The sequence below is a fragment of the Bacillus rossius genome, chromosome 3 (genome assembly GCF_032445375.1).
Source record: "Bacillus rossius redtenbacheri isolate Brsri chromosome 3, Brsri_v3, whole genome shotgun sequence".
NCBI classification, from domain to species: domain Eukaryota; kingdom Metazoa; phylum Arthropoda; class Insecta; order Phasmatodea; family Bacillidae; genus Bacillus; species Bacillus rossius.
In genome coordinates, this window is record NC_086332.1 from 91,620,398 (window position 1) to 91,633,492 (window position 13,095).

The 13,095-nt window shown below is 39.1% G+C and overlaps 1 protein-coding gene across 2 annotated transcripts in view; it reads left to right on the top strand.

Annotated features, from left to right (window-relative positions):
* The window catches only part of LOC134531025 (protein kinase C), a 270,374-nt gene that overhangs the window by 107,793 nt on the left and 149,486 nt on the right, over positions 1–13,095 (top strand). For both annotated transcript variants that reach the window (XM_063366515.1, XM_063366516.1), the window contains exon 2: positions 980–1,040. In XM_063366515.1, coding sequence (XP_063222585.1) covers positions 980–1,040 — 61 coding nt within the window. The remainder of the gene's footprint in view (positions 1–979; positions 1,041–13,095) is intronic.

The window sequence follows — 13,095 nt, forward strand, 5'->3', positions numbered from 1 at the left end:
ACAATTTCGCTCATCCCTAACTGCTATCTGCGTTTAATGGTGGCAAGCAACGATTACGATACAGGCAGCGAATTCTAGCGGTGGGCGCAGAAAGTATGTATGTGATTCGCATCCAGAAATTTTGGTATTTCGAAAGCGAACGTCAGTTTATGCATCACGTTCGAGATTATTTATGAAGTTCTTAGTTAAATTTCGTATCCGAGTTAAGTTTATTTGCAACATGAAATACCTGAGAACACGTGAATTTGCTCGTTACCGAGGATTAGATGTTCACACATCACTGGCGATTACTAAAACTCTCGCCCACAATTTTTTTTTTTTTTAACTGAATGTTTAAGACAGTGAAAAGTGCTCACTTGAAAGCACCCGAGGGCCTTGCTGTTCACAATTATCGCCATTTCTCCATTTCTCCGCCTTCAGACTTCACAGTTGTCCTATGCACGACGAGAAGACTGCGCGCCAGTTCACAGGCGATGCCACTGTGGAAGCACCAGCGAGCGTCGCGCCTATCAATCCGCCTCACTAACACACATACACCCTGACGAGGCGGGCCCCTTGAAGGGAATCTGATCGCTTAGCGAAACTCCTGTCTGGTGACTGGCGAGTCATGCCTCTCGCTCGCCGAGTAGACTGGATGTAACAATATTTTATTCTTGTAGCTCGTTTATTTTATGTGCCGGTACATGAAGAGTCGTACCGTTTCGGTAACTTTGCTGGTAAATGTGGCGGGCTATGAGGCTAATGCAGCCCGATGAGTGTCTGCTAATTCCTAAAAATAGTCTTTAAAATTATAACTTTTCCCTTGATTATCTTTAATTCCGTACTTATTCTATTTATGTTATAAAACAATAGGCCTATTATTATAATTCCTATCTTTGATTGCTGTTTCAAGAATATCGTTCTGAGGAAATGTTATATATTTTTTCCTGACTATAATTGCGATATTTAAATTAAATAGATCGTGTTTTCTTTTTTGCAGGTGGATCTGGAACCACAAGGAAAGCTGCACATAAGGGTTGATTTAAAATGGAAATCGCAAGGTAAGTAACAGTAGTATAGGCCTATGCATGTCTGTCCTGCGCCTGGCTTCTGGCTGTGGAGCCTTTGGAGCCGACCACCATCTTGGCCTTCCTGGATGACCTTGACTTGGACCCAGGCGGCCATTTTTGATCAGCCATTTATTTTTTCCGCCATTTACTTTTCCGCCACATTGGATTTTAGAATATTTCGCCATTTTTAATTCTAGAACTTTCTGTTTTCTAACACACCACCCTCTAATGTTGCATTTTTCATTACGGCTGCCATCTTTAAACTTTATAATTTCCATCCGAAAACATCGGGAATAATTTTAAAATTTATAAAAAAAAATAATAATAACTTTCCGCTATCTTGACTTATGACATCACCAAGCAATTTTAGTTACTGCCATTTTTAATTATGACCTTATCGTTACACCTTTTTATGGTCACCATCTTTTAAATCTATAATTTTTTTGCTATAAATTGGGAAAAATTTTTAAATTAAAAAAAATAAATTTATACAATTTTAATAAAAAATGCACCTACAAATTCGGTTCGAGTCCGGCGAAGGCAAAACAAATAATGGCGACGGATTCTCCCACCACGAAAGCCACCGGCAGACTGACGTCCCACCACTAATGCCAAGACAGATATTATGTCAGACGGTATGATGTCATGGCGGCCATCCTGTTTTCGTCAGCCGGAGGCAGCCATCTTGGATCCGACTTATTGCTTTTCTTCTGTTAGATGACAATGCCCCCATATTAGTTTAATTTTAACCCGCTATAGTGCAGTGTTCATTCATTACTGAGGCGTCCGCCATCTTGCCAGCCATCTTGCTGCCATCTTATATATGTCCAATTATTAAGCTCAAAATTCGAAACAAATTCCAAAATTCATCAAAAAATCGCTTATTAATATAGGTAATGATTGATTCAACCACCTTTGTTCGATCCTTGACTGATGCAAAACAGATGGTTTGATTAAAATTACAAAAATGACAGGTTCCAGAAATAAAACTATAAAATAAAAATAAAAATTTATTACATTATTTCTACTCTAACAACAAAAACCAAAAAAGGAAATTATTGGCGTTCTCGATATATACAGTCTTCTTAGATTATGAAGTGAATACTTTACATTGTCTTTTCAGGGCAGTTCCACATTACAGTTGATTACCAAATTTTTCACACAGCACAGAGTTCTCAATTTCTTAAAAAAAACAGTGATATAATTCATGATGCCTTGCATGTTTTATGCATACAAATATCTTGTCGCAAAATATACATTTTGGTCCCGATGAATGTTTAATCAGTCCGTCACAATTCCTGATGTGACATTTTAATCTTCCGCAGTGTATAAATCGGTTACAACACCTGTATCTCTTATATTCAATGCGTCCAGAGTTATTATTACAATTTTGTGTTACATAATCAGGAATTTACAAGTTTTTGATGTTGTCACAGTATGGATGTTGGAACACCGAAGTTGCATCATCCCTTATCGATGTTACTGATACTGGTGACATCCATTGTTCTGCTGCCAAAGACACTGCAGACGTTAAAATCTCTTGCTCCGCTGGAACAGTAGGGGCAACTGCTGACACTGTTACCAACAGGATCTGCCTCGTCGTCGCTACCGTCACCATCGGGATCTATGGAACTGTCAGCAATGTTGCCATCGGGGTCTGCGCTGTTGATGGTACACAATCCATCGAGTTTGTCGTTAAATATGGTAAAGATGCTATCATGTTCTCAAGAATAACCAGTTACTATTGTATCAGACAAGTCAAACTAGTCGATCCGCACTGCACCACTGCCAGAGGTTGACTGAGAGTCTCGTTTTTTTTCCTAACCTAATTAATAACTAAGTGTATTTGGGAGTGGTCTGGGTAGTAAAGACTCTAAGTGCGTCTCAGGCCGAAGCCTATACACTCTAAGCATGCAGGTTATGAACCATGCAGGAGAGGAAGCATGCATCATGTGCTAGGAGGGGATTGGCCAGCCATGGCAACGTTTTAGCCATGACTAACTCCCCTCACTGACTATTCTAAGTTAAGACTAGATCAGTTGGGCCCAGGTAAAACCTGCATAGACACAGGGAAAACCCTGGGCACTGACATGCGGGATGCAAAATTTCATGCACTAATTACAAGCAGGTTGGTTACAGGAAACAGAAGGATGGTTCTGGAAGAAGAGTTGGACATAGTAGAAAGTCTACTATGCAAATGGGTGGGAGCTTGGACATTTTGTCCGCATTTGGTTTGGTGGCACTGGTTGTTTCGGGGGCTACTTTGTCGTTTCCCACCAGGCTGCCAGACAGCCCAGACTAATTTAAGAAGGGGAAAGAGTCTCATCGTCCAGTCCACACTTATATACTCGCAGCGACTGGTATGATACGTGAGCCAAAACAAAAGCCAGTTTAATTTTTACAAACAGGTTCTTGCTTGCACTTAACTGATCCAGTGCAGATTTCATAATGTCAATTTAAATTATCTAGTCGTGAAATTAGTTTACTACATTTGATGCATTGAAACAGTATTCTTCGTGCAGTAATTTGACATCCGCCTATTTCTTTTCTGCGAGGGTTTGAAGTGTTAGTGAATGACACACCACAGTAGTAGTATATAATAGTTCCTCCGGCACCAGGCTTCAGGCTGTGGAGCTGGAGCCGGGTCAGTGACCAATTGCTCTGACGTCACGGCGGCCATCTTGTATGACCGTGACATTCACCTTGACCTTGACCCCGGCGGCCATTTTTGATCCGCCATCATGGATCCGCCATCTTGGATCCGCCATATTGGATCCGCCATCTTGGATGACATCATTTTGTTTTCTCGAACATTCCGGCATTTTGTTTTCAGCCATTTTGAATTATGATGTCACCGTTGCAATTTCCGTTATGGTCGCCATTTTTAAAATCTTTATTTATTATCCGATTTTAATGAAAAAAAATTAAATTTATAAAAAATTAATTAATTAAATTTTATAAAACATATTTAAAAAAACATACATTTACAACATGGAGCTCGGAGTCCTGGGTTCAAACCCAGTGAGGGCAAAAAATAAAAATGGCGACCGATCCTTCCCTCATAGTGGCTACCGGCAGACTGACCCCCTACCACTTTGTTCATAGCATATATATCGTCCGTTAGCATGACGTCATGTACGCCATCTTGAAAATCCGTACTTTTAATGCTAGAGATTCGGGAAAAATTCCAAAAATCATTAAATAAATTTGTAATCATTATACTGATTTATTCGATCGACTACTGTCCTTGGTTCGATCCCTGTATGATGCAAAAAATTGTAATTTTATGTAAAAATAATATTTTCAATAAATCATGTTCAAAATTCTTAAAGATGCTTAAAATACTATACCAGCCACCAGTAAGCCGTTATGTCCGCCATCTTAGAAATTTGTATTTATTGACCCATAAATTTATAAAAATTTATTAAATTCATTAAAAAAATCACTCATTAATTTACATATTGAATCGATACTTGGTTAAATTCCTGGGTGATACAAAATAACTTTAATTTAAAAAAATACCACATAATTGACAGGTTTGAGAAAATAAAAACATCACAATTTCTTTTGCAAACACAAAATTTTATTACATAAACTCTACACTACTACAAGTACAAAAACACAGACGAATTACTAAAGTCTTGAGCATTTCTCGATTACTGCATCTGCTACCCACGAATTAAAGCGAGGTGGAAAGCCCCACCACTTGACATAGGATCGTCCATTTCTTCGTTTTAAAATATTCTCCATCAAGTACGTATCGGGATACAACGTAGGTTGCATCTCTTCGGCATATTAGCTGCCATGAATAGGTTTGTGGTCCAAATCTTCGAGGTAGTAGGTCCTAGGCTCTGATTCACGAACATGTGTCACACGGAAAAGTTCGGTACTCCAGTTCGCAGTGAAACCTTTCTTGAAGATACCTTTCTGCTTGGAGATTCGTACAATGTCACCGAAGTTAGCTTTTAGCTTTCGTGGATCTTTCTTCTTTGTGTTGTAAAACACTGTTCGAAGTAGGCGATTGTCCTTTACATCCTTTGGCTTCATTTTCGTTGTGGAATGCACTGTAGAATTGTACTCGCTTATTAGTTTTGGCAAGATGTCAAGCCACTTAAAATTTCCATTAGCCGTGAACTGTCGCCACATCTTGGAACGCAAAGTTCTGTTAAACCTAACGGAGGCTTTGACATTACTAAATGTAGAGTAGTGTTTGATGCCATACTTCTTCATCAAAGCCTTGAAGGTTGCATTGTAGAATTATTTCCCGAGGTCCGTTTGCAGGTGCACGGTACACGACCATCACGCAAAATATTGTCCTTGGCCTTGGCTACTTTAGTTGCAATCTTTGATTTTACAGGTCTAGCCTAAGCCAACTTGCTATAAACATCGATTATTGTCAACATGTACTTGAAACCTTTATTCAATCGGGAATATGGTATCATCTCAACAAGGTCTGCCTGGAATAAATCATCAGTTCCGCGAACTATGACTTTGCGACGAAGGTATTTTCGTCTAGCAGGAGCATGATGTTCGCGAGCGATTCCGGTTCGACTCATTGTATGCAACCGGCTTCCCTCAGTTCTTCAAGTATGGAGACTATTTCGTTGATGTGCGAATAGTTTCCTACGCTAAGCGAAGCATGTAGAATTCTAAGGCGATCAACTAATTCATTGGGATCATCCCAAGTAGTATAGCATAGCCGGTCCGGAAACAGGCCCTAGGCGGTGGTGCCGGTGCCGGTGTCCGCCATCTTGGTTTGTGACGTCACGGCGGCAAAAATTCCTCAAAATTCCTCAAAAATGATTCAAAATGACTCAAAATTTCCCGTTTTCGAGGGAAAAATTCCCGTTTCGAGGAAAAATTAGGATTTCAAAAAACCACAAATGTCTTTTGCCTTAGAAAGAACACCAATTCCTAAAATAGGCTTAAGCATCCTTAACTCAAGCCTCAGTTAAGCCATTTCTAGGAATAAGGATACCTTGACCTTTGACCTTGACCCCGACGGCCATCTTGGATCCACCATCTTAGATCCGCCATTGTGTTCTCGAACATTCCGTCGATGTGTTATCCGCCATTTTGAATTATGACGTCACCGTTGCAATTTTCGTTACGCTCGTCATCTTTAACTGTTTTATTATCCGATTTTAATGAAATTTTTTTTAGAAATTATAAAAAAATTCACTTAATAAAATTTTAATCAAAAATATCGAAAAAACATATATTTACGACACGGAGCTCGGAGTCCTCGGTTCGAACCCGGTGAGGGCAAAAAAAAAAAAAATGGTGACCGATCCTTCCCCTGTGGCGGGGTGCTGGCAGACTGACCCCCACCACTTATGTCAATGCACATATACCATCAGGTAGTATGACGTCATGTCCGCCATCTTGAAATTTGGACGCCATCTTGAAAATCTTTATTTATTATCCGATTTTAATGAAAAAAATTCCAAAATTCATCAAAAAATTAACGTATTTAAATTCTGTTTGATTATATCGATGTACGTCCTTGGTTCGATTCCCGACGAGTGCAAAAAAAACTAAAAATGGCGACAGGCTCCTTCCTCAATGGTGGATGCAGGCAGACTGACTCCTACCACTTTTTTTTTCAAAGCATATATATCATCACCTAGTATGACGACATGTCCGCCATCTTTTCTTCGTCCGCTGGAGATCACCATCTTATTTTCGTCCGCTAGAGTGTGCTGATACCATGTTAGTATAATTATCTGGTCACCACACCTTTGACCTTGACCTTGAACTTTGACCTTGACCTTGAAATTTGAACTTGAACTTTGACCTTGACCTTGAAATTTGACCTTGACCTTGAAATTTGACATTGACCTTGAAATTTGACCTTGACCTTTGACATTGACCTTGAAATTTGACCTTGACCTTGAAATTTGACCTTGACCTTGAACTTTGATCTTGACCTTGAAATTTGACCTTGACCTTGAAATTTGACCTTGACCTTGAAATTTGACCTTGACCTAGAAATTTGACCTTGACCTTGAAATTTGACTTTGACCTTGAAATTTTACTTTGTCCTTGAAATTTGACTTTGTCCTTGATGTCCATCACGGATCCGTCATTTTATGTTCAGTACATGCTACCAGGAGCGACCACCTGCTGGAGTACACCATCTTGTGCGTGTACTCGTATTACCATCATGCTAGTTTTATTCTAACATGCTACAGTGCAGTAATCATTTATTACTGAGGTACCCACCATCTTAAAATTTGACCGCCATCTTGAAATCATGTAATTATTTAGCTAGAAATGCGGGAAAAATTCCAATAGTCTCCGAAAAAATCATTTATTAATTTACAAATCGAATCGATAGATCCCTGTCCACGGTTAGATTCTTGACCAGAGACAGTTGTAACTAATTATTAAATAAATGTTAGGTTCTGTTTTCCATTACCTTTCGCGGAGTTTATTAATCATTCACTCTACGAAAATCAACTCAAGTCAATATACCGGACCAACGAATTAAATCAGTGCCGATTAGCCTATTATGAAAGTCTAATTTTAAAAATAATCTGAATAACATATAAGCCGTTCATGTACAAAGCCACACATATAGATCAATTGCCTTCAGTCCATGAGACCGAGTCATGTCATTATCAGACGTATAGGCTAGTCATTTCAGGACCACATGACCTTCGTAATCCATCGTGACATTTTTATACATTCTAAAGGACCAAGTAACCTTGTAAAATATTTTAGTAACACCAAGAGGTGATAAACTAGTAAATATTCAATCACTACATTTTGTACTACGCGCAGTCAACAAAAAAGGAAGCACCAACAACGAAAAGACAGCACCACCAACGAAAAGACAGCACATTTGGAAGCACCGACTACGAAAAGGCAGCACATTTGGAAGCACCGACAACAAAAAGGCAGCACATTTGGAAGCACCGACAACAAAAAGGCAGCACATTTGGAAGCACCGTCATCGAAAAGGCAGCACATTTGGAAGCACCGACAACGAAAAGGCAGCACATTTGGAAGCACCGACAACGAAAAGACAGCACATTTGGAAGCACCGACAACGAAAAGACAGCACATTTGGAAGCACCGACTACGAAAAGGCAGCACATTTGGAAGCACCGACAACGAAAAGGCAGCACATTTGGAAGCACCGACAACGAAAAGGCAGCACATTTGGAAGCACCGACAACGAAAAGGCAGCACATTTGGAAGCACCGACAACGAAAAGGCAGCACATTGGAAGCACCGACAACGAAAAGGCAGCACATTTGGAAGCACCGACAACGAAAAGGCAGCACATTTGGAAGCACCGACAACGAAAAGGCAGCACATTTGGAAGCACCGACAACGAAAAGGCAGCACATTTGGAAGCACCGACAACGAAAAGGCAGCACATTTGGAAGCACCGACAACGAAAAGGCAGCACATTTGGAAGCACCGACTACGAAAAGGCAGCACATTTGGAAGCACCGTCATCGAAAAGACAGCACATTTGGAAGCACCGACAACGAAAAGGCAGCACATTTGGAAGCACCGACAACGTAAAGGCAGCACATTTGGAAGCACCGACAACGAAAAGGCAGCACATTTGGAAGCACCGACAACGAAAAGGTAGCACATTTGGAAGCACCGACAACGAAAAGGCAGCACATTTGGAAGCACCGACAACGTAAAGGCAGCACATTTGGAAGCACCGACAACGTAAAGACAGCACATTTGGAAGCACCGACAACGTAAAGGCAGCACATTTGGAAGCGCCGACAACGTAAAGGCAGCACATTTGGAAGCACCGACAACGTAAAGGCAGCACATTTGGAAGCACCGACAACGTAAAGGCAGCACATTTGGAAGCACCGACAACGTAAAGACAGCACATTTGGAAGCACCGTCAACGAAAAGGCAGCACATTTGGAAGCACCGACAATGAAAAGGCAGCACATTTGGAAGCACCGACAACGAAAAGGCAGCACATTTGGAAGCACCGTCAACGTAAAGGCAACATATTTGAAAGCACCGACAACGAAAAGGCAGCACATTTGGAAGCACCGACAACGAAAAGGCAGCACATTTGGAAGCACCGTCAACGTAAAGGCAACACATTTGGAAGCACCGACAACGAAAAGGCAGCACATTTGGAAGCACCGACAACGAAAAGGCAGCACATTTGGAAGCACCGACAACGAAAAGACAGCACATTTGGAAGCACCGCCAACGAAAAGGCAGCACAGTTTGTATGCATCATCGAATAAGGAAGCACATTTGGAAGCTCCATCAACTAAAAAAAGGCAAAAAGGAAGCACAAGTTACGAGATCTAAGTCTTAGTAAGAAATCATAATACAAGAAATAAAAACATTACATTCTTATAATTTAAATTATTTATTTTATTGCTTTACATTATACAAATGCAAGTAAAACAAGTCGTTATTGTATGTAGCCAGCATTCCTCAGTTCCTTGAGTATGAAGGATATTTCTTTGATGCACGAATAGTTTCCTGCACAAAGCGAACCATGTAGAAGTCTTAGCCGGTCAACCAATATGTTTGGATCTTTCCATGATGTGTAATCATTCTCTTCTACCACCATCTTCCTTGCACCTTTATAATAAATATTATGATCTCTGGTGTCTTCCGTTTTACCACCAACCTCAGGGTAACTTTCATGTTTGAGACGGTGATCATCACAAGCTTGATCAGATTTATTTAATATATCACGTCGTTTCCATCGTTTCGGTCTCAGGACACCGACACATTCTTCGATCTTGGCAGCTTTAGGTGCTTCATCATAGTCTATGTCTTTGTCAACAGCCTCAGAGTCACTGTAACAATCACCGTAGAAGGAATCGTCTTCACCCCAATTTACCGTAATAATTCGATGTTGATGATGTTGAAGTGTCTTCATCGTCTTCATGCTTCCTTTTTAGGAGTCCATCATTTTTACAAAGTAGGAAAGATCTACTTGAATTCGGCTGGAATATATTCTCACTTTTCACATTAAGGATTCTTCCATTGTCTTCATTCTTCCGTAAATCATCAACCTTCTTCAATTTAAGTTCTTTGTCGAGATCAGAAGATCCAAGAAAATTATTGTTGTAATGCAGATCACTCTTCCTTAGGCTAGTAGATTCATCGTTGTCCTCTAGCTTGTACGCAGGCTTGGCGCTACAAGTTCTGCCATGTCTTTTTAGGCTCTCTCTCCGCGTAAACGACTTGCTACATCGAACACAACTTATCATATTGCGCAGTGGATTTTTAACACAGTCATTCTTCTCGTGTTGTCTTTTATTCTTTCTCAAGATAAACTCTTTACTGCAAAACTTACACCTATGTTCTTTCGATACAGCGTCAGATCCCAAATCGGAATTCATATTAGTTACTGAGACTAATGCCAGATACCAATTGAGTGTTTTAAATTAGATTCAATACTTAAATAGAAATTTTTTCATATTTCATCAGCGAGAATTAATATATCTCATGCAAAAGTACTTTAAGCATGTAGTTCTGCTTTTCAACAACAGATGTCGCCACATGTTGCTTGCAGGTAAATAATATTTAGTTCTTTTATGCGGGATGCGGGATGCTCACTAACGATCGCAAAAGAAGGATGGCTTCGCTAGACTCCAAGGAAAAGGAAGTTCGTCTTGCATGTTGGTGCTCCACAGATGTCTCATGGCGTAATATTAATTTGACTGAGTAATGATATTTGTTAATTCCACCTGATAAAAATATTGCAAGTTTTGATTTAGTAGCAGAAATTATCGAATTAAATGTAACTCCAAATAAAATGACATGTCTCATTAGACCAAAAAAAATCCATGCAGAGAGCGGTTTCTCAGAATAGTCAGAAACACTTGAAGAAACCACAGGAATGATTGCAAGAACACGGGAAAAACCATCAAAATATTGTCAAGAATAATCAGGAGCACACTGAGAAAACCACCATAATATTAACAATTATAATCGGAAGCACACGGAGAAAACCATCATAATATAGACCAGATTAATCGGAAGCACACAGAGAAAACCACCACATGTTTTCTTTGAAATCATAAAATTACAAGAAAAAATATTTAAATATAAAAATAAATTAATAAAAAAATAAAAAAAATGCATAAACAGTTTCTGCTAGCTTGTAAACTTATCATTGTTGAGCAAAGATAGAGTTCTTGTACAAGCCAGAAATTTATGCATTTTTTTTATTTTTTTATTAATTTATTTTTATATTTATGATATCAAAGAAAACATGTGGTGGTTTTCTCTGTGTGCTTCCGATTAATCTGGTCTATATTATGATGGTTTTCTCCGTGTGCTTCCGATTATAATTGTTAATATTATGGTGGTTTTCTCAGTGTGCTCCTGATTATTCTTGACAATATTTTGATGGTTTTTCCCGTGTTCTTGCAATCATTCCTGTGGTTTCTTCAAGTGTTTCTGACTATTCTGAGAAACCGCTCTCTGCATGGATTTTTTTTGGTCTAATGAGACATGTCATTTTATTTGGAGTTACATTTAATTCGATAATTTCTGCTACTAAATCAAAACTTGCAATATTTTTATCAGGTGGAATTAACAAATATCATTACTCAGTCAAATTAATATTACGCCATGAGACATCTGTGGAGCACCAACATGCAAGACGAACTTCCTTTTCCTTGGAGTCTAGCGAAGCCATCCTTCTTTTGCGATCGTTAGTGAGCATCCCGCATCCCGCATAAAAGAACTAAATATTATTTACCTGCAAGCAACATGTGGCGACATCTGTTGTTGAAAAGCAGAACTACATGCTTAAAGTACTTTTGCATGAGATATATTAATTCTCGCTGATGAAATATGAAAAAATTTCTATTTAAGTATTGAATCTAATTTAAAACACTCAATTGGTATCTGGCATTAGTCTCAGTAACTAATATGAATTCCGATTTGGGATCTGACGCTGTATCGAAAGAACATAGGTGTAAGTTTTGCAGTAAAGAGTTTATCTTGAGAAAGAATAAAAGACAACACGAGAAGAATGACTGTGTTAAAAATCCACTGCGCAATATGATAAGTTGTGTTCGATGTAGCAAGTCGTTTACGCGGAGAGAGAGCCTAAAAAGACATGGCAGAACTTGTAGCGCCAAGCCTGCGTACAAGCTAGAGGACAACGATGAATCTACTAGCCTAAGGAAGAGTGATCTGCATTACAACAATAATTTTCTTGGATCTTCTGATCTCGACAAAGAACTTAAATTGAAGAAGGTTGATGATTTACGGAAGAATGAAGACAATGGAAGAATCCTTAATGTGAAAAGTGAGAATATATTCCAGCCGAATTCAAGTAGATCTTTCCTACTTTGTAAAAATGATGGACTCCTAAAAAGGAAGCATGAAGACGATGAAGACACTTCAACATCATCAACATCGAATTATTACGGTAAATTGGGGTGAAGACGATTCCTTCTACGGTGATTGTTACAGTGACTCTGAGGCTGTTGACAAAGACATAGACTATGATGAAGCACCTAAAGCTGCCAAGATCGAAGAATGTGTCGGTGTCCTGAGACCGAAACGATGGAAACGACGTGATATATTAAATAAATCTGATCAAGCTTGTGATGATCACCGTCTCAAACATGAAAGTTACCCTGAGGTTGGTGGTAAAACGGAAGACACCAGAGATCATAATATTTATTATAAAGGTGCAAGGAAGATGGTGGTAGAAGAGAATGATTACACATCATGGAAAGATCCAAACATATTGGTTGACCGGCTAAGACTTCTACATGGTTCGCTTTGTGCAGGAAACTATTCGTGCATCAAAGAAATATCCTTCATACTCAAGGAACTGAGGAATGCTGGCTACATACAATAACGACTTGTTTTACTTGCATTTGTATAATGTAAAGCAATAAAATAAATAATTTAAATTATAAGAATGTAATGTTTTTATTTCTTGTATTATGATTTCTTACTAAGACTTAGATCTCGTAACTTGTGCTTCCTTTTTGCCTTTTTTTAGTTGATGGAGCTTCCAAATGTGCTTCCTTATTCGATGATGCATACAAACTGTGCTGCC